The following is a 23,992-nucleotide window of genomic DNA, read 5'->3' as shown; positions in this document are numbered from 1 at the left end:
TGGCTCTGTGGGGATGAAGAAGGGAGGCTTGTGCTATTCAAGAAAAAGAAACAAGGAAGAAGAACCGGTCGGTCGGCAATTTTATGATTTGAGGAAGACGGGATTTTCCCTGAATCTTGGATCCCATTGATACGATATAGATAGATAGAGAGTGAGAGAGCCGCCATTGATACATTGCTTGCTTCTTCTGCTTCCAACTCCAGCTCCAGCTCCATCTTTCTCAACTAATCCAAGGTCTATTTATAGCTTTAATTAACTAGAATATGATGAGCTTCATGATCAATGTAATGGGTAGTTTGCTCATATTTCTAATTTCATGATTTAGTTGTAATCGATGTTCATTTCCAGTGCACTGGGATGGGTTTTGATTAAAGAATGGATTTTGATAAAGTTCTCAGCTTCTTCTCTAGTGTCAGAACACATTTTAGAAAATGTTTTCTGAAGATTAGAACTTGTGATTGAATGTTCTGAAAATTTACTAAATCAGGTTTAGGAAGAAGAATGTCTTTTATTGTTTAAAATTGATTGAAGTTAATCTAGATGAATTGAGAATCGTTTTAAAATGGACTTAAGTGTGATATATGTCCACTTTTCTTCTAACAGTTGCCAAGTTATAGTTCAACATGATGGTTTGAATTTAATTGCACAAAACCTAGTCAAATTGAGCTTCAATTTTATTAAAGTGATAGTTCAGGATTTCAGATTCCTGAACTTACTGTAATTTGAGTTTTTCTCTCAAATAAGATAAAAAGATGAAGTTTCCTATAACTAGTTTTCAAGAAAAATCTGTTCTGAACATCTTATATGTTTTGAAGTTTTGCATTTGAGATCATCTAGAAGCTCAAATCACATGTTATCCGAAATGCTGCAAACTAAAAGTTGAATCTGGAATCAATTAGTCTTACTATTTTGATCTCTAAAATTGACATTGATGTTTAACTTGGTGGTAGACATTTTATTTATGATAAACTGAAGCCTAAATTCAAATGGTGAAGACCTTGTTTGCATTTGAAACGAAAATCATATTTTAGAGCATGAAAACAGTAGGCTGCCTTGTCCTCTGTTTTCTGGGCAGCATACTGCTTTATTTTGCAAAAATTGAAAACCAGTCTAGCCTTTGTCATTTGAAGCTAAAAAACTACCATATGATAGTTAAGGAATCAATGAAGGTTACGTAATTTTCTTAGGGTCACTTGTTAAGGCCAAATGAAATAAAATGAATTTCGAAATTGGACAAATAATCTGAAATTACAGAAATTTGCATCTTGTTTCTTTTTGAATTTAAATGAAGCCTTAACAAGATGATTGTCTAAAAATCAAAACAAGATGAATATGATTGAGTCATTTGACTAAGCTTGATTTCCTCAACTTTCATTCTCTTGAAATGAATCTGATTTGAGCTTTGAAATGTTTTTTTACAATAGCAATGATATGAATGAAGAGAATGTATGTTTCAAATGATGATTTGAATTGATATAGATAACTTGAATTGGTGATTTACTTTTAATGATGCTCATGCTTAAATTAACTCAAACGATGAAATGTTTTCATGCCTTGATTGATAGTTAAACATGATATCGTGAAAGCATGAACATGAGCATTTTCATATCTGTTTAGAGAAGGGATTTGGTTAGTCAATCGTCTGAAATGAAGTATTTTTGTTAAGGAAATAAGGGCTAATGTGGTCACGCTATGCAAAACATCAATTCCAATCCTTAAATGGTGCAAGCAAATTCTCCAGATTACAATGGTTCGCCCCATTTTGTTCTTTGTCAGACAGTCCACAAAAGAAGTCAAAGCTTGCTCCCTTACAGGTTTCCTTCACACTCCTATATATGTTGCATATACAAAAACTTAATACAGGTTGTTTAATTTGACTATTGAATTGATATATATATACATATATGTCTGGTTTAGGAACGGAGAATGATAGACCGATTTAGGCTATTGGCTAAAGGTGGTGATGGTGGCAATGGCTGTTGCAGCTCTCGCCGTGGTAGAAATGATCGTCATGGTAAACCTGATGGTGAGTACTCTTTTTCTCATCAAATACTCAAAATTCTCTTTCAGTTCTAAATGACTAAGTGTTTATATTGAATTAAGTTCATTTCATAACCGTTACTAAAGTTATTTAATTATTTAGATTCAACTAAATTAAGTTACAAATATTAAGCTGAAAGTTTAGTTTAATTTAGTAAGCTATGAATCACAGGGCAATGCAAAAAAACCTGGAAAATCGATAACTGAATTGAACCAATAGCTTACCGGTTTCATTTCACCGGTTTATCGGTTAAACGGTTAACCGACTTCTTACCGGTTACGGTTTGGTTTTCGGTTGGACTATTTTTCTACTGGCTTAACCGTAAACCGGTAATAATTTAATTATATATTTATATTTTATAATTTATATTAGTTGTTTTTGTAAATATTAGATATATTATAATATTTGATAATATATATTAGTTATTTTTAAATTTTAAATTACAATCGGTATAAAATTGTTTTTAAAAAATAAAAATAAAAAACAACTGATATAGTTTCATTGAAATATGTAAAAAAAAATTATAATATTATAATAATGTGAAATTATAAATTATAATTTAAAAAATTATAAATATGATAAAATTCCTTAAAAATTGAATTATCGGGTTTTGGTTAAACCGACCGGAACCGGTAGAACCAGAACTGGTAAAACCGATACCAATACCGGTCGTTTAACCGGTTTGTAAAATAAAGGGCAAAATCGAACATAACCGAACCCGGTAGAACACCCCCTAGCTATGAATGAGTAAACTTGGTAAACTAGTAAGAACATCAAAAAAACACCTTTGACCCTTCAAAATTAATGAAATTACATAATTATAAGGGTAAGCCGAAACCGGTTAACCGGTTGAACACCTCTAGCTATGAATGAGTAAACTTGGTAAACTAGTAAGAACATCCAAAGACACCTTTAACCCTTCAAAATTAATCAAATTACATAATTATAAGGGTAAAGTAGTATTTAAGTTAATACCAAGTACTTAAAATTTATATACTTTCATTTGGTTTATTCAACATTTATCTTTCATAGACTTAACTCATGAGTTAATACTAAGTACTTAAATTTATATACTTTCATTTGGTTTATTAAACATTTATCTTTCATAGATTTAACTCATGAATTATACATATAATTAAGTATTTAGCATTCAAGACCTATACAGTATTATCAAATGCACCCTTAGTGTTGCTTGTGCTAACTGTTATTTGTTTCATTCGTCAAGTCTCTTCGATGCTGGGTTTCTTAAGAACATAATTGACAATTATTAGAGAGAATGCTAGACTGATTTCTTATTTACAAGTTTGGAACCGTGATGTATCTTAGAACTCCATGCTGAAATCTTATATGATGCTTTGGTTGATAATGAGAAAGTAATTTCAGTTAATGTTGGTGGTATATTAATATAGGAGGCGATGGAGGAAAAGGTGGTGATGTAATACTAGAATGCTCTACTCGAGTTTGGGATTTCAGCGGCCTGACACATCATATTGTAAGTAAACTTCTTTTTTTCCTTTTGTCCCGTTTTGTTGCATTCTGTTTCTATGAATTTGATGACTGATGGAGATTGATTTCATTAATGGTCATGACATGTAGAATGCAAAAAGAGGAGGTCATGGAGCTTCAAAGAAAATGATAGGAAGCCGAGGGACAGATAAGGTTAGGATTCATTTTATCAATTTCCCTTTTAGAACCATACAAGGGTTATCTTGTTATGATATTTGCCAATATAAAAAATAAAATAAAAAAGTTCACATTTTTATCTCAATGAAGTTTCATCATATGCAGCCATACTTTTCAATTTCACACCAAATGCAAAAGAAATTACTTTACTTTGGCAATTTTTTAATGTGATTATGATATAGGTGTCTCCAAATAGGCTCAATATTAGAATATGAGAATTCTATTCATAGAGTGACTCTTTTGCATTAGGTGGTACAAGTTCCTATAGGCACTGCAATTCATCTTATTGAAGGCAAACTTCCTTCTGTAGCAAAACCGAGTTCGGTGACACCTATTGACCCCTGGGATATGCCTGGCTCACTAGACAATGTTTCCTCTGAACTAAACGCAGAATGTTTCACCTCTAGCAAAATGAGTCCAAGAAATGGAAACCTACAAACAACACAAAATTCATATGCTATTCCACTTACTCAGACATCTAGTTCTTACAAGAGTTCCAAAAGCCCCTCGTCAAATTTTGCCTCTTGTAATACACAAGACGGTAGTGATATCTCCCAAGAAGAATGGGATGAAGAGGAAGAAGAAGAAAAGGAATACATACAGTACAATGTTGCAGAATTAATAGAAGCTGGACAAAGGCTAATTATTGCTTGTGGGGGAGAAGGTGGATCTGGCAATGTTTCATCTTCAAAATTTAATAAGAATGAAACGGATCTTGAAGGATCTGAGGAAGATGAATCTCCATCTTCCATACACGCTGGGACCCCGGGATCTGAGGTTCTACTCTTGTTGGAGCTGAAGAGCATTGCCGATGTGGGTTTTGTAGGAATGCCAAATGCAGGTAAAAGTACTCTACTAGGAGCAATATCAAGGGCTAAACCGAAAGATGGGCACTATGCGTTCACAACCTTGAGGCCAAATCTCGGGAATCTAAACTACGATGATTTGAAAATCACAGTGGCTGACCTACCGGGTCTTATAAAGGGAGCTCATGAGAATCGTGGGTTGGGACATGCTTTTCTACGTCATATTGAGCGTACCAAGGTTCTTGCTTATGTTCTTGATTTGGCAGCATCGTTGGATGGACGTAAAGGAACTCCGCCATGGGAACAGTTAAGAGATCTGATTATGGAGCTTGAGCTTTATCAAGAAGGTTTGTCGGAAAGGCCTTGTTTGATAGTTGCAAATAAAATAGATGAAGAAGGGGCTGAGGAAATGTTTGAAGAACTCAAAAGAAGGGTGGTTGGTGTCCCTATTTTTCCAGTATGTGCTGTTCTGGAGGAAGGAGTGTCTGCGTTAAAAAATGGTCTTAGGATGCTTGTTAATGGTGAACAGTCGGAAAAATTATATTTAGATTCTATTGAGGTTGATTAGTTTGTTTGTTATCTTTATTGCCTGCTTGAAAATTTGAGAGCCGGTTAGCTCTTGTTTTATTAATTGGTTAAATTGTTTGTTCTTTTATAAGAAAATAAGTCTGAAATATGTTTTTGTTTTCTTTGGCCATTGATGTTTCTATTCCTACTATAGAATTGTGTACTCAGGATTTTCTATTGCTAAATATCTCCTGTTTCCTCTCACACGAGGAGGGGCAAAGCAGTCTTTTCAAAAAAAAAAAAAAATTCTAGTTTAAATTTGTGGTACTATTAAATTTTTATAGAATAATATATTTTTTTAAATATTTAAAATAGATTTTAAGATCAAAATCTTTACATTTATTAAACATATCGTCAAGAAAATAAATATAATAATCATCGTTACAACTCCATATAATGAATTCTTTTTTCAATTATTTTTTATTTTCCATAACTATTTAAAAAAAAAATCAATTTAGTTCAAATGTAGTGTTCATTTTAGTAATGCACGATTGTTTATCTATAAATTATTTTCTTGGTAACAACTAAAAGAGTGATTTTGGACCACTTTCAATTCCACTAATAACTCCAATTTCTACCACATACAAATGTATAAACCATTGAGTAGATCATTCTAGGAGTTATGCATAAGCCATTAAAATAATAATTTTCTTGTAAGATTTTCAGTAGAAAATAAATAATCCAGATACTTTCATGGGTTGAAAACAATATTATATTTGTTATTGAGTATTTAAAAAGTTGTTACATTAATAATTAGACAAATAATATAATTCTTAATATTTTTAAATTTTTTTAATATATTAAAACTTGATAGATAATAAATTAATTATTTTTAACTAGGTTTGGGTATAGCCTAGATGTAAATCGTGTGTAATTAAAATTCAAACTTAAATATTAATAAAAAATAAATTAAAAGTTTAAAACATACCAGCACATAATAAAGAGCCATATGAAATACAACATTTTAGTACAACTCAAAATGAATAACTTATTTAATGTTCATCTAATTTTAAACTAACTAATATATTTAATACAATTTTTGTTTTTGTATTATAAAAATGAATAACCGTTGATTTAGTTACTTGAAAAAGTTAGCACAATTTTTGTTCTTGTATTATAAAAATGAATGACAGTTGATTTAGTTACTTGAAAAAGTTAGCATTGAAAAATAAAAAAATAAAATGATTATTTATTAATATTTTAAAATTATTAATTTTTCATATATATTTTATATATTAGTATTTATTATATTTTATATATTTATTCATATATATATATATTTTATATATTAGTATTTATTATATTTTATATATTTATTCATATATATATATATATTAAATAAAAAATATCCCAAATAATTAATAAATATTTATTATATTGATTTATAATATTATTATAATTATACATCTTTCTAAATAAATTATTATGTTATGAGTGTTAATAAAATAATAATTAATATTATTGTTTATAAAAAATTATTATTAAATAAAAAAAATGAAATAAAAAAAATTCAATAAAAGTACTCTAATTAATTTTAAAAAGTTATAAAAAATAATACAAATTTTACCGTATATTTTCTTTATGATTAGAAGGTATGTTATAGTAATTAAAATTAATAATTGATTTAGTATAATATCTATTATTAAAAATAGAGAAATAATAGAGAACGGTAAAAAAGAATGTACATGAAATGACACATCATTGTGGATTAAAATTTTGAAAATTCTCTTTCCAATTCAATTTATAATACACGTGACATATCATTCTTTACATTTTTTTTTGTGAAAATATTAAAAATTTGAAAATTTTCTTTCCAATTAAATTTATAATACAAGTGATACATTATTTCTTACACTTTCTGTGAAACTATTATAGGTGTAGTAGTTTGAAAGTTAAAAATAAAAGTATTATTTAAAAATAATTTGTGTGAAACTAATCTTAATTTAATAATTATAAATAAAATATATATAAATTCAAATTATTAATTTTATTTAAAAATTTAAAAATATATTTATTTTATAATTAAGTTAAGTATTTATAAATACAATATATATATATAGAAATGAAAATTATGAATTTTATTCAAAAATTAAAAAATATATGTATTTTATAATAAAATAATTAAGTTAAATATTTATAAATAGAGTATATATATAGAAATGAAAATTATGAAATTTATTTAAAAATTAAAAAAATTAAAATTTGTATTTTATAATAAAATAATTAAGTTAAAAGTGTAAATATTTATTATTAAAAAATATATTCATTAAAAATTTATTTGATTTTGAAAGTTTAATGAGTTGTCATTAAAAAGTTGTCATTTGTTCACATTAGAATTTATTAAAAAATTAAAAATGATTATTATTTAAAAATAATGTATATGAAATTATCCTTAATTTTATCATTATAAATAATATACATATAGAATTTAAAATTATTAATTTTATTTAAAAAATGTAATTGATAAGTTAAAGTGTTTGAAGATTGAATTGATAAGTTAAAGTGTTTGAAGAATGAATTGATGATTCAGTTAGCGATTCATTTCCATCTACAAAAAATTTATTTAACATTTAAATATAAAATTATTATTTAAAAATAATTAGTCTAGTTGTTGGTTTGGAAAAATATCAGAATTTTATTAAAAATTTAATTTTAAAATTTATGTGAAACTATTTTCAATAATAATTAAATATAATATATATAAAAATGAAAATTATTACTTTTATTTAAAAAAATATTTATTTTATAATAAAATAATTAAGTTAAAATTATAACTATTTACTATTAAAAATATATCCATTAAAAATACAATTCACTGGCAACTCATTAATTATTTCCCGTGCTTGTAATTTTATTAAACATTAAAAAAATAAAATTATTATTTAAAAATAATTTATATGAAACTATCATGAATTTTAATAATTATAAATAGAATATATATATATATATATAAATTAAAATTATTGAAGAAATTGTTTTTTTAAGAAATCATATTCTTTTACATTGCACATATTATAATTTTATAAAAAAAAATTAAAATAAAACTTTTATTTAAAAATAGTTTATGTGAAACTATTCTTAATTTAATAATTATAAATATAATATATATAGATAAATGAAAATTATTATTTTTATTTAAAAGTAAAAAAATTTAAAAAAAATGAATTTTATAATAAAATAATTAAATTAAAAGTTTGATTTTTAAAAACCAAATGTAATTGGTCCAATGGTTTAACTATGTGGTATATATATATATATTTTTATATTTTTTTATAGTGACCCAATTTATTCTACTCACACAGTTGGGTACACGTTAGAGTTGACTCAAGCTAGTTTTTGAGTTACATTCGAAAATTTGTTATCAACAACATTTAGGCAAATTAACCTGACCCTTAATTGTATATAATTTCATATATTGAGGGCACAATACTCATGCATTGGACTGTTCTCTCTACAGTAGCATAAAACCTTGGCTGACCATGACGACGGCGTAGCCACAGAGAAGTCGCACATACACAGACAATATACGGCGAAGACACTCTGGTTTAAGTGTGAGTTATTGTTCTGTCATCAGTCTCTATAGACTTAAAAGTCCAGAAAAATAATTTATTTGCTTATTTGTTATATTCAGTTTTATAGAATTCTAAATATACTTTGGCCTTTTATGTTCCTATTTCTATTATAAAATTGTGATACTATTAGAGACATTTTTATAGAATAATACTTTTATTTAGATATTCAAAATAGATTTTAAGATCAAAATCTTACATTATCTAAACACAATGCAAGAAATTAAATACAATAATCATCATTACAACTCCATATAACCAAACTCATTTTTTTAGACAGTCGCCAAGGAATAACCGGAAGCCATCCGGTTAACACAAATAACCGACCAGCATAAGAAGATACTTCGGGTATCTGTTGAGAATGATACCAAAGGAACAGACTGAACATTGCCATATCCATACAAGTCTGAGGACAGTCTACAGGCTGCAGAAGACAGTCCTACAAGATCTTTCTACTTCGGGATAAATCAGAAAGACAATCTCCCAAGTACAGACAACTGTCTAACCGACGGTTACCACATTGAGTAAAAGATAAACCTAGCCGGTTTGACCTACATACTGGAAGAACAGACCGCCAGGTCTGAAAAGTTGACCGCCAGGTCTGAATCACTGAACCTCTGCTCAACCAATCAAATTCAAGGAAATGAAATGTGACCGTTGGCACATTTCACCTATAAAAGGAGGAGCTGAAGAGGAGTAAATGTGGGACACAGTGGACAATTAATTTACAAGTGATAAGATTGTGTTCTATCTCTAGAAAGCTTAAGTGCTAAGTTGAAGTGTGTATTTACAATTTCGGTTAAAATTGTACGGGTGTTATCGAGCAGGAAATAAGTCTCGATCGGATTGTGTTTGTATTCCTTAGTGAATATCCTTCTCGCGGTTTCGAGAGGAAGGGGTGACGTAGGAGTTTTATCTCCGAACATCCATAAAAACCTGTCTTGTTATTTACTTTCTGCCGGTTCTACATTCTAACCGATCTGTACTAACCTACTTACACCGCTTTGACCGACTCTACATTACCTAAACCGAATCACTAAGATCCAAAAACCGACCCAGCAACCCCCAAACCTGTCTTATCCAAAACCGGTTCTGCCTATCTTGTGAGTGTGCTGCTTCAACCTGAAACAAACCTCTTCCGCGCTTGAACCTGGTTCAAGGGTTTGTGACAGTTTGTGTAGTATTGAAACCCCGGTGTTAATCTCTAACCGGATTAATCACCACCTTTGAGTGAGACGCGCTAACCGGCCCAGACCCCGGTCCCTCAGCCGCGACCTAGATCATAATAATTGGTATCAGAGCAGTTAGTTTCAATACTCAAGCAAGCATGTCTTTCAATAGACCACCAATGCTAGATGGTGATGACTTCGCCAACTGGAAGGCACGCATGTACCTGCACTTAATCACCATGGATGATGAGATGCAGTTCATAATAGCCGAAGGACCGATAATCATTGACAAGGACAGGAAGGACTGGACAACTGAAGACAGGAGAAGAAACAATTTGGATAACCATGCCAGAAACCGGATCTCCAACAGTGTGGACAGAAATACGTACTGCAAGATCAGAGACTGCAAAACCGTAAAGGAAACATGAGAAACGGTTATACAGATTCATGAGGGAAATGAAAGAACCAAGGAAAACAAGGTAATGGTAGCTACTTAGAAGTTTGAAAGCATCAAGATGAAACCGGGAGAAACAATGAGAGAATACAGTGACCAGTTCACAGGTGTGTTAGACGAGCTAGCAACTCTTGGCAAGAGGTATGATAACAAGGAGGTCATCATGAAAGCGTTAAGATCTCTTCCAAGTGCATGAGACATAAAAACAATGGTAATGAGGGAATCAAACTGCCTAAGTAAGATGAAACTACACGATGTATTCGAAGACCTTAAGGCATATGAGTTCGAGATGAGATCTAGGACTGAAGAAGAAGTTTCAGCCTCAACCTCAACTAGAGCATTGATCACATCCACAGAACCGGTTGCACCTGCACCGATCAGAATCGCCGAACAGTTCACCGAGGATGCCACGGCAATGCTTGCACAAAAAATTGGGAGGTTCATGAAAAAGAGCCAACCGACAAACAACTACAACTATGGTGATAAATCTAATGTAAAATGCTATAATTGTAACTGTTTGGGACATTTCAAGTGGGAATGCAGAAAACCGAGGAGGGATGACCGGAAACTGGACAATCAAAATAACCGAAATAACTATCAACAAACCGGTGAAGGAAGTGAGGTTCAGAAAGCACTGATAGCCGATGATGGAGGAAGCCTATGGGCTCACAGTGACAATGATGATGAACTCACATGCCTTATGGCAAATGAGGAACATGTATTTGACTCTCCCTGTGAAGAATTTACTAAAGATGAGTTATGTAATGCATTGAATGATATGGTAGCAGAGTATAAGAACCTACTAACTCTATTACCTAAGCAACCCAATTTTAGAGCTAACCTCATAGCACCCATTCTGACCGAACCAAAGATCATACAACCTGATGAAACCCCTACCTTAGAAACCGAATTAGCACCTGAACTATCCTCTGAAACCGAACAGCTCAATGAGCCAGTTCAAGGATTGACCGAGGAAGAAAGTGCCCGACTCCAGTATAGAATGGCCGCATGGAAGAGATCTAGTGAAATGGTAAGAAAAATGTGTAGTTATAAAAGACACCCTACTTGCATGTTTGGTCTAGGTTACAAAAACAATAGATCCCAAAGCCAAAAACACTTAGACAAAGTAAGGCTCACAAAGGATGATCTTCCCTTTGTAAGTTTTATAAGAAGTTCCTTAACCGCTGAAGAGGAATTAACTGCCTATTATACGGAAGACAAATTAACCTATGTAGGTCCGACTGATTCTGAGAAATGGCTCCACCCTGAGAAAAGGAAAGCCAACATGTTCAATAATAGGAAAGCCAACCCACAACCGCATAGGACAAACCAAAGATTATCCCCACACAGGGCCTTCTTAGGAAAACAGAAAGATTCAAAACCTAGTGCAAGAAAAGTAGTTAAGACATTGACCAGGAAAGCTGTCCGGTTTGTCAAGGTCTGGATACCCAAGGGACTAATCGCATGTGGACCCAAGTAAATGTGGGTACCAAATAGTTGTAAATATGTACATTTTGCAGGATTTAAAGAAACGGCTAGGAAACTTTGAATGGTACTTGGATAGTGGTTGCTCCAGGCATATGACCGGGAACAACAATCTTCTAACCGACATCAGAATAGAAACCAGTGCATTAATCACCTTCGGTGACAACTCAAAAGGTAGAATTGTGGGCAAGGGTAAGATTGTCCATGGTAACTTAACAATTGATAATGTACTCTTAGTTGAAAACCTACGTTTTAACCTACTAAGCATTAGTCAAATGTGTGATGCTAGATACACTGTAGAATTTCTTAAACATGCATGCCTAGTTAAGAATTCTCAAGGTACCATACTACTAACCGGAAATAGGCTAGGAAATATCTACAAGGTAGACTGGAAAACTAAAGTAGAATATCCTGTTTGCATGATAGCCAAGACTGATCAAACCTGGATGTGGCATAAGAGACTAAACCATCTGAACATGAAAACCTTAAATTATATTCGCGGTAAAAAGTTAGTCGACGGAATTCCTGACATAGTATTTAATAAGGATAAGGTTTGTTCAGCATGTCAAATGGGTAAACAAACTAGGTCAACCTTTAAGAGTAAATGACACATTCAATCTAACCGATGATTAGATCTTCTTCACATGGATTTATTTGGACCGATTCAGGTCATCAGCATAGGAGGTATGCTTTACACTATGATAGTTGTTGATGATTACTCTAGATATACATGGGTAATATTTCTACCATCCAAACGTGAAACCGCATCAAATTTGATCACACTGCTTAAACGTTTGCAAAATGAAAAATCAACACGCATAAATAGCATTAGAAGTGATAGAGATACCGAATTTACAAACAGTACTTTAACCGCATTTCTTGATGAATCCGGTATTAGACACGAGTTGTCTAGTGCTAGGACTCCTCAACAGAACGGTCTGGCCGAGAGAAGAAACCGAACTCTCAAGGAAGCCGCACGGTCCATGATAGCCGATTCGGGTATTGCTCAAAAATTCTGGGCTGAGGCTATCAATACTGCATGTTACACACAAAACAGGTCTTTGATTAATAAGTTTCACAACAAAACACCTTATGAGGTATATTTTGATAGAGTTCCTAACCTCAAGTATCTTAAGATTTCGGTTGTAAATGTTACATTCACATAAATGGTAAAACCTATCTATCTGCTTTTAATGCAAAAACCGATACTAGGATCATGTTAGGTTACTCAGCAGTGAGTAAAGCATATAGAGTGTATAACAATAGAACCTTAACCGTGGATGAATCACTTCATATTGTTTTCGATGAATCGGTTGAAAGCAACACTACATCATGCTTTGATCTACACAACAGATTGGAAAATAACAATATCCATTCTAATATTGAAGATGAGATTTCGGTTTTCAGACGGTTTGTCCATGACCAAATGGGTAATGATGAAACCCAGCCGGATCAAGCTGTCCCACGACAGGAAGCTGACACTTCGGTCCAAACCGAGGAAATTGGTCGGTCTGACATCCCTGCTCAGCCTACCGATATGTCTAGCCTTGATCAAGTAAACGGTAATTCGGTAGACATCCCTGAACCGAACCTCAAAGGAACACTAAACATCCTCCTGAGCTAATCATAGGTGACCCTTCAAAACCTGTTCGAACTAGGCGACAAATCCTGGAGGAATACTTTAATTCCGCTTTTATATCCCAAATTAAGCCGAAACGAGTGGATGAAGCATTGTTAGATCCGGATTGGATCTTGGGAATGCAAGAAGAGTTAAACCAGTTCGAGAGTAATAAAGTCTGGTACCTAGTCCCTAGACCGAAAGATCAACCGGTCATAGGAACAAGATGGGTATTTAGAAATAAACTCAATGAAGACGGTTTGGTCACGAGGAACAAAGCCAGATTAGTGGCACAAGGATACAAACAGGAAGAAGGCATTGATTTTGAAGAATCATTTGCCCCTGTAGCTAGGATTGAGGCTATTAGGATTTTTCTAGCTTTTGCTGCCTTAAAAAATTTTAAGGTTTTCCAAATGGATGTTAAAAGTGCATTTTTGAATGGTGACCTACGTGAAGAGGTATATGTTGAACAACCACCCGGTTTCAAAAATGTCGAACTACCCAACCATGTATACCGGTTAAACAAAGCTTTATACGGTCTAAAGTAAGCTCCTAGAGCCTGGTATGACACACTAACCACATTCTTGTTAAAACATGACTTCACCATCGGTTCGGTGGATAAAACGTTATTTAAGTTTGAGAAAAAGGAACATATCCTACTTGTTCAAATCGATGTAGATGATATCATCTTCGGTTCAACCGATCCTAAGCTATGTGATAAATTCTCAACCCTGATGACTAACAAATTTGAAATGAGTATGATGGGTGAATTAAGTTTCTTCCTAGGTCTTCAGGTTAAGCAACTCAAAGAAGGAACTTTCATTAGCCAACCCAAGTACACTAAAGAACTGTTAAAGAAATTTGGGATGGATACATGCTCCTCAGCCGCTACTCCAATGAGTTCATCGGTCAAACTGGACAAAGATGATGAGGGTCAAGCAGTAGACCTGACCGCTTACCGAGGCATCATCGACTCTCTTCTATACCTGACAGCAAGTAGACCGGATATTCTATTTGCAGTTGGTATGTGTGGAAGATTCCAGGCCAACCCAAAACAGTCCCACTACACAGCCGCAAAACGAATCTTGAAATACCTAAAGGGGACTCCCGACGTCGATTTGTGGTATCCAAAGGATTCATCCTTTAACCTAACAAGTTATTCAGATGCAGACTATGCATGTTGCAAGGTTGATAGAAAAAGCACCAGCGGAACATGCCAATTTCTAGGTGATCGGCTTGTTTCATGGCATAGCAAGAAACAAACATCAATTGCCACATCAACCGCAGAAGCTGAATACCTGGCAGCCGGAAGCTGCTATTCACAACTTCTTTGGATCCAACAACAACTGAAGAATTTCGGTGTCATAGCCGAAGAATCTCCAATCTTCTGTGATAACACAAGTGCAATATCAATCACCTACAACCCGGTTCTACACTCTAGAACCAAGCACATTGACATAAGGCACCACTTCATTCAGGAACATGTCATGTTGAAGCATATCCGGCTGGAATACGTACCAACAGATCAATAAGTAGCCGATATCTTCACAAAGCCTCTGCAGGAAGCTAAGTTTTCTCAATTCAGACTCACACTCGGTTTAACCGACATTAGTCAGATCATCCATAAGGATGCTTAAAAAGGGAAATCGGTTCTGACAGACAAAACCGGTAGTTCCTCCTAAATTGTCGGATTTTAAATTTCCCAAGGTATCTATGGAAGAACCGCCTGGTTCATCAGTCAGAGTAAACTGACCTGTTATTTAGTGCATGCACCAAATAACCGCATCGGGACGAACAACTGATAACTGACCGGTTCGGAAATAGTTTATCTCAGATTATTTGGCCTTCGAACAAAAGTGGAATAATTACATGCGTTTAAACTTATTTGTCCTGAAAAATTACCTTTTCAAAGTAAAATGGTCACACCTCAAAAGACGTAAAGATTTGATATCTTTCATGATCCAGGTCTATGACCAACATGCTAGGCTGTAGATATGCTTATTTAATGCAAAATACTTTATCCTATGGTTAATAGACATTATCACCCGTGACACATTGGATAATAAGATCCTCTCTCCACTAGTATATAAGTTAAGCAAACCTTAAATAAAACAATCACAAGATATAACTTATTCTCTCACTAAGACAAAATGTCTCAGTTTCCAAACATCCTTCAAGTGGACTTCAAATCTGCTCTAAGTACTGAACACTACGATGTCTTCAAGATGATCAAGTCACTTGAAGACACTGGTCTTCAACACTTTCTAGATGACAAACATGTCATCTATTCTGAATCTGTCCTGGAGTTCTTCTACAATGCTAGGGTTTTTCGTGGAACTCCTCACTTTGACACACATATTTAGTCAAAAGTGGGAGGAATTGTATTTGACTTTACCGAAAATGACTTTGCAAGATGCTTTGACCTACCAAAGCAAGGGTTGACCGACCTTAATGTACTGGCTGAACTAAAAGCCGAGATCTCCTTAGCCTTTGCCCGGTCTAATCAACTAGTTGATGACCACGGTGCCAAGTCACTGTTGAAAGCTGAATACAAGCTCCTCAACGACGTGATCGGTCGAGGCATCTTGGGAAGGGATGTGACCAACACATATTGTACCGCTGCTTTCAACATCATGGCCGCGATAACCACTGGCACACCGGTCAACTAGTCAAGGGTACTGTTCGACGTCCTAATCTGGATGATTGACGTTCGAACAGTCGGTCTCGTTCCTCAACTAAGTTGTCTGCTTCTGGAGCTTGGGGTTCCAACATGTCCGGGCGAAGGGTTGAACCAAGCCCAGGTACTCATCAAGGAAGTCACCAACTCATTTTATGAGCGGTTTGAAAAGGCTTGGAAGAGGAGGAAGCGCCACATCAACTCCAACGGTCACGCCAACTCTAGCGGATATTAAGTCACTCTCTCTTACAACCGGTCATTTTGCTGTACGCACCGATTGTATCTTTGTTCGACTTCCTTTATGGTCATTTCAGCCCGGTTTATTTTATCTTCGGTTTCAATCGGTTACTTTTCTTATAACATCCGTCATTAATGAAAAGTAACGTTCAATTAATGAAGTAACTCCCAACTACATGAGTAATTACTATCCAACTAACTTGGTTACTTCTCAACTAGATTCTTACCTCGAGCTCCGTAGCCGGTCAAAAGTAACTTCTTCCCAATACGTTTTGAAAACATAAATATTCTCTTCACTAATAAGACAAAACTGATCTTTAACATTAAATGATGATATTTTCCCTCCAAAACCGGATCTATATAAGGAGCCACCCCTACTCAACTTAACACATCTCAAAACAAAGTTTCTTGAACTCTCTCTCTTAGCAAAGTTAGAATCATGCCGAGTCGAACTTTAGGAAACTTCTTGAGCATCGATTTCGAATCTTGTATGGAACATTGGGATCTGGAAACCAGGGAAATCATGCTTGACTCTCTCATCGACACCGGTCTTCGTACTTTTCTCGAAGAATTCGGTCCCATACTCCTTGAGGATGTCAAGACCTTCTTCAGAAGTGCTTGCATAAGAGGAAACTACATTGTTTCCACGGTGAGAGATCACACTTTCTGGCTGGATGAAGCCGAATTTGCTCAAACATTCAATTTGCCCACAGAAGGGTTTTCTAACTTTCCAACACGGATGGGAAGCGACGCAACCGACTACTCGGAAATGTTCTCTGGAACCAATGTACCGGTGGAGAACTACGGGTTAAAAACCCGCCTTGCTCACCACATCCAACTCCTCAATGAGATTGTTAACCGATCTATCATATGTCAATCTCCGAACCAGCGCTACTCTAAGAAAATATTTGACATGATGACCTACATCGTTAGCAATACGCCTATCAACTGGTCATCGGTCATTTTCCAGAACTTGAAAACCATGGTGTTGACCAAGAAAGGTCTCGGTTATGCTCCTCACATCAGTCAGCTCATTCTCAAGTACCGCTCAGAATTTGGACCGGGCACACCTGCATCTCCTTCAAACATCTTTGACGTGGATGGGGTGGAAGAAAAGCTTTCTAGGGTAGTTATTACATAAGTTGTATCTTTCTATCTTATGTATGTCTATTTTTACACCAATCTATTTTTCGGTTTCTATTTTGTACTGTTCCTTCAATAAAAATCTATTTCAGTTTAATAACCGGGTCAAAAGTTGCAAAATCTGAACACCCATCCACCAAAACGGTCAATATCAATAAATCACCTTGTCTTCATTGAAAAATCCAGTTAAAGTCATAAACCGCATCTTCGCGGTTAATAGATCACATCTCTTCATAAACGGCTTTGAAAAGGAACCGCTTCATTAAAACTGAAATCAAAAGTCCACTCGAAATTTTTGGAGGGAAATTTCCCGCCCAAAAACTCCCGCTCAAATATCCCGCCTTTGGTTTCCCGCTTTGATTTGCCGCCTTTTTGTTTGCCGCCCACGGTTTGCCGCCCTTGGTTTGCCGCCCAATTCACTTGGAGGGAAAATTCCCGCCTAAAGGTGATGAAACGGTTTGCGACGGTTGGGTTTCCAAACCGCAACTATAAAAAGGGTCCTTAGCCATTTTATTTCATTTTTACGCGAAACGACTTTCTCTCTCTAGCTCTCTCAAACTCTCTCCACACAGCTCTCTTGCTCTCTCAATTCAATCATCACCAATGGGTCGTGATTCCGCATTGTTCAAACATATCGTCCAGGTAGACTTTGAAGAAATCAGAGAAAACGGTTCGGCTCCGGCAAAGCGAGTTTTATCCCGGATTTCCGAGGCCGGCCTCGAACACTTCCTAGGTGGTCCGTTTGTTCTATACAAAGAAGCGGTTGAAGAATTCTTTAAAACCGCATCTCTCTCCGGCAGAACAATAACCGCAACAGTCGGCGGTCAGTAGTTCGACATAACCGAAGAGTCGGTTGCTGAAATCTTATACCTACCAACAGATGGACGCAACACTTCGACGGATCTAGATCGAGAAACCTTCGAGGCGGCTTGCCAGGTTCTCTCGGCAACCGCGGTTCCTGTAGAAGTCTCCGGAAAGAAATCATCACTTCGACCGGAATATATACCGCTATGTGACATCTTCACCAAGTCGGTCTAGGCGAGAGGGGGAAATTTCGACAACCTCTCCAAGGCAAAAATCGAGATGCTTGCCGATTTACTAAACGGCATAAACATTAACTGGGCGAAGGAAATTTTCAACAACCTAAAGGAAATGGTGAGACCGGATTCCACCCGATCATGGGGATACGCCATCCCACTCGGGAAGATCATGCTCCACCACAACATCAACACCGATCCTGGTGTTCTTCTTTCGTCAAGCAAAATAATAAGATCTCGCCAATTCTTAGAAAAGAAGAGGACGGCCTCCGGTTCTACAGGTGGCCGAAGGAAGAAGTCTGCCGCTAAGAAACCAGCTCCGGTAAAGGGCAGATCCGGAAGCAAGAAGGACAAACAACCGATAGAATTCGCGGATCCGCCCTCTGAAACGCAAAATGAGGACGATTCGGCCTCCAGCTCCGAACGAACAGCTTCACATAATACCAAAGAAAATCTGTCCGGTAAAGAAAAAGGACCGATAGAAGAGGAACAATCGGCCAGTCTTGAACATGAAAATGCCGGTGCAGACGGCCCTGGGGAGGAAGACGTTCACGATAACAACGACCAGGAGGTGGCCGAGAATATAGTGCGCAGAATTATGGAGGAAATCGATCTGCAGGCTCACGAAGCATCCGAAGTATACTGTGAGTGGTTCCGGTACCGGTGTGACAAATTCTACAAACAAATGCTACCGGGACTAACTGCTGGACAAAGATTCGAAAGGTTGATGGAGATAAAGGAGAACGTCATCAACCTAACAAAAGCCAAGGATCCCAGCGAAGCCTTGGACCGACACGCAATAGTGGAACCGCGTGCTCGGCTACAAAAGCTAGCCGAACATATTCGAAAACTTACAGAAAGATATATTCTGGGAACACCGAAGTCTCAACTACAACTCTTAGTGTTGGAGTTACTTGCGGTCAAGAAAGGGGAGTTCATCGACGAAGTGGCGCGGCTTGAAGCGGTGCCCGAATAACAAAATACAACGCACTCTCCGCGTCATGAGAATGTTGACGGTCAAAATCAGGGCGATATTGAGACAGCTTCTCCTCCAGCAGATCAGGCTATCAACGTAACCGACGAAAGGATAGAGACTCCTCTCACCGCCCTCGCGCATCTGTTCAAACCGGGGATTCAGAACCGGCCGTCACAGAAGAAAGAGTCAAGTCTCTCATTGAAGAGTTTGTCAACGACGCGGTTAAGCCCTGGAAGAAGAAAACTAAGAGAGTCGCGGTTCAAGCATTCAGGATGGCCGAGACAACAAGGGATGATCTTGGCAAGGCAAACGAGCGGATCACGTCGGTCGAAACCAACTACCGTGACGCCGATGTTCTGTACGGCGCTCATCTTAAGCGAACCATAGCCTTGGAGGAAACGACTTCGAAGTTGGTGGATGACTTCGAGTCGGTTAACTGAAGGATAGCAGAGATGGAACGGTCTCAAGAAAAGACCGAGCAACGACTGACAAAGGTCGATGAGGACCTGGGCGGTCAAGTACCCAAGCCGGTTCGACACTCGACAGGGTCACAAATCTTGAAGAGAAGAATGCAAGTCTTGAGGAAAGGAACAACAAGTTTGAAGCAGACCTCAAGGCGGTCACCGAACAGGTGACTGAGTTAATAAAGAACAAACTGGTTGCTGATAAAACGATTGAGGAGGCAAACGCTCAGGCGGCTAAGAAACTTCAGGATGCGCTGGATGAGCAGAACCGGACACAGAAGGGGGAAGCATGGTTTGAGGCGAACTTCGCCAAACATATACAACGTTTAACGGCCAAAAATCCGGAACTCGCAAAAACCATGGCGACCAAACAAGCCGAAGAGGCCAACCGGTTAAAGGCTCAGCAAGACACATACCACAATTTCGAAAAAGCTCACAAAAAGACCCAGGCGACTCCCTCCTCTTCGGTTCCGGCGACATGAAAAAGGAAAGTTCCCTCAAGGAAGGCTCAAGTCACCGAGATGCTTGGTAGAATCACCGAGACGGTTGTTGACCCTCCACTGAACCTGGCTTTGCAAACCGAGGATGACTTCGAAGAGGATCTCGAGCCGCGACCTACAAGACAACGAGTTTTCGAAGCAGTTCCAGTCAGAACGGTCGGTCAACAGTTCTCTCCTCACCCGGACACCACGGGAGCTAGAGGTTCCTCTTCAAGGCCGGCTCAACCAGCTAAAGGACAACCAACAGATGAACTGATGGAAGACTTCCTGCCATCCAAATTGAACAAATAGGGGCTCTCTTTTCCACCTTTACTTATGTTTACTTCGGTCTTTTACATATATAATATTTTGCTCTTTTGCGGTTATCTTTACTTATATATATAGTTATTTTTGGAAACCGGCCTACATTTATATTTCGACTTAATTTTGAATATTTTAATTAAAATAATCAAAAAGGGAGAAATTGATAAGATAAAAGATAGTTTCCAAGTCAGTTTCCAAAAATCCGGCCAAATAAAACTCACAAGACCGGCCTACATTTGCAATCTTACAGAATTTTGAATATTTTAAATAAAATAATCAAAAAGGGAGAAATTGTTAGATAAAATTAGACCGATTAATAGAACTTAACACAAACAAATCTCCTATGCAGGAACAAACAAAGAACCGGACCGGTCAAAATACTCAACCGGATTAAGAAGCTCAACCGGTCAAACACCTAAACTGACCAGAAACATGACCGCACAAAGAAGGCAAGATCGGTCAAAACAAGAAGGCCGGAAACACTAGACAGTCGCCAAGGAATAACCGGAAGCCATCCGGTTAACACAAATAACCGACCAGCATAAGAAGATACTTCGGGTATCTGTTGAGAATGATACCAAAGGAACAGACTGAACATTGCCATATCCATACAAGTCTGAAGACAGTCTGCAGGCTGCAGAAGACAGTCCTACAAGATCTTTCTACTTCAGGATAAATCAGAAAGACAATCTCCCAAGTACAGACAACTGTCTAACCGACAGTTACCACATTGAGTAAAAGACAAACCTAGCCGGTTTGACCTACATACTAGAAGAACAGACCGCCAGGTCTGAAAAGTTGACCGCCAGGTCTGAATCACTGAACCTCTGCTCAACCAATCAAATTCAAGGAAATGAAATGTGACCGTTGGCACATTTCACCTATAAAAGGAGGAGCTGAAGAGGAGTAAATGTGGGACACAGTGGACAATTAATTTACAAGTGATAAGATTGTGTTCTATCTCTAGAAAGCTTAAGTGCTAAGTTGAAGTGTGTATTTACAATTTCGGTTAAAATTGTACGGGTGTTATCGAGCAGGAAATAAGTCTCGATCGGATTGTGTTTGTATTCCTTAGTGAATATCCTTCTCGCGGTTTCGAGAGGAAGGGGTGACGTAGGAGTTTTATCTCCGAACATCCATAAAAACCTGTCTTGTTATTTACTTTCTGCCGGTTCTACATTCTAACTGATCTGTACTAACCTATTTACACCGCTTTGACCGACTCTACATTACCTAAACCGAATCACTAAGATCCAAAAACCGACCCAGCAACCCCCAAACCTGTCTTATCCAAAACCGGTTCTGCCTATCTCGTGAGTGTGCTGCTTCAACCTGAAACAAACCTCTTCCGCGCTTGAACCTGGTTCAAGGGTTTGTGACAGTTTGTGTAGTATTGAAACCCCGGTGTTAATCTCTAACCGGATTAATCACCACCTTTGAGTGAGACGCGCTAACCGGCCTAGACCCCGGTCCCTCAGCCGCGACCTAAATCCTAACCGTATATATTAATAAATTTAATAATATTTGTTCATTTAACTTGATGTCTGATAAAATTTTGAGTAGAAAAGAAGTAATTTAATATTTTTTCTTAGGTTAAAAACGATCCTATAGTTCAATGTATTGTTACATAGTATTTAAGAGTTAGTTAATGAGTATTTAAATTTTTTTTTTGTTAAAGTATTAATAGTTAAATAATTATTTTTTTAAACATTAGATACATTGAAACTTGATTGATAATAAATTAATTATATTTTAACTAGATCTCGATATAACCTATATGTAGATCCATGTAATTAAAACCAATCTTAAATATTAAAAATAATAATAATTAAAAGTTTAAAACACTAGCCCAACAAATAAAATCAAGAACAATATGAGGTACAAAATTTTAGAGTAACTTAAAATGGGTAATTTATTTAATGTTCATCTATTTTTAAACTAACTAATATATTTATTATATTTTTTTTCCTGTATTATAAATTAAATTACAGTTGATTTAGTTACATTAAAAAGTTAACATTATTAAATTAAAATTATTATTTATTATATTTATGTATAAATATTTTAATATTTTAAAATTTTCATATATATATATATAAATAAATCTTTAAAATATAATAAATACTAATATATATATATATATATATAAATAATAAATATATATATAAATAATAAATAAAAATAATTATTCCCAAATAATTAATAAATATTTATTATTTTAATTTATAAAATTATTTTAATTATACATGTTTCTATATAAATGATTGTGTTAAATAAAATAATAATTAATATTATTGTTTATAAAAAAATTATATTACTTTAAAAGAATTATTATTAAGTAAAAAAGTTAAATGAAATAAAAAAAATTAAAATTAATTTAAAAAGTTAGAAAACAAAATAATAATATTTTAAAAATAAAATATATATAGAAATTAAAAATATTAATTTTATTTAAAAATTAAAATAAATAAATTAGTTTATAATAAAATAATTAAGTTAAAGTATAAATATTTAATATTAAAAATATATTCAATAAAAATACAATTGTTTGTTACAGAAAGTTAAAAATACAATTGTTTGTTACAAAAAAGTCTAATGAATTGGTGATTTTATTAAAAATTTAAAAATAAAATTATTATTTAAAAATAATTTATATGAAATTATTCTTAATTTTGATAATTATAAATAATATATATAAAATTTAAAATTATTAATACTATTTAAAAAATTAATATTTATTTTATAATAAAATAATTAAGTTAAATGTTTAAATATTTATTATTAAAAATATTTTCCTTAAAGATATAATTAATCAAGTTAATGAGTTCGTTTACACATTAAAACTGTATTAAAAATTTAAAAATAAAAAATAATTTATGCAAAATTATTCTTAATTTTAATAATTATAAATAATATATATATAGAAATTAAAATTATTAATTTTATTCAAAAACTAAAAAATTAATTTTGAAATATTTATTTTATAATGAAATAATTAAGCTAAAAGTTTAAATATTTATTATTAAAATTTATTTATATAAAATGTAATTGGGCCAATGGTTTGAAAGTTTAATGAGGATGTGCACGTATTATTTTTATTGTGACCTAGTTTCTTTTACTCACACAATTGAGTTCATCAGAGTTGACTCGAGCGAGTTCACGAGTTTCCCTCGAAATTTTGTTTTCAACAACATTAGGCAAATCAGCTGAACCCTTAAATTGAATAAATTTCATATATTGAGGGCGCACAAACACGGTTGACG

At 34.7% G+C, this 23,992-nt stretch overlaps 1 protein-coding gene across 1 annotated transcript; it reads left to right on the top strand.

Annotated features, from left to right (window-relative positions):
- On the top strand, positions 1–5,248 carry LOC124921027 (probable GTP-binding protein OBGM, mitochondrial). Its single transcript, XM_047461626.1, has 6 exons — positions 1–234; positions 1,667–1,814; positions 1,918–2,026; positions 3,451–3,533; positions 3,638–3,700; positions 3,974–5,248. The coding sequence occupies exons 2-6, from the start codon at positions 1,680–1,682 to the stop codon at positions 5,096–5,098; spliced, it is 1,515 nt and encodes a 504-aa protein (XP_047317582.1). The 5' UTR covers positions 1–234; positions 1,667–1,679; the 3' UTR covers positions 5,099–5,248.
- Positions 5,249–23,992: the final 18,744 nt, after the last annotated feature.

Source organism: Impatiens glandulifera, chromosome 1 (assembly GCF_907164915.1).
Source record: "Impatiens glandulifera chromosome 1, dImpGla2.1, whole genome shotgun sequence".
In the NCBI taxonomy this organism is placed as follows: domain Eukaryota; kingdom Viridiplantae; phylum Streptophyta; class Magnoliopsida; order Ericales; family Balsaminaceae; genus Impatiens; species Impatiens glandulifera.
This window is presented reverse-complemented; position numbering and strand designations above follow the sequence as displayed.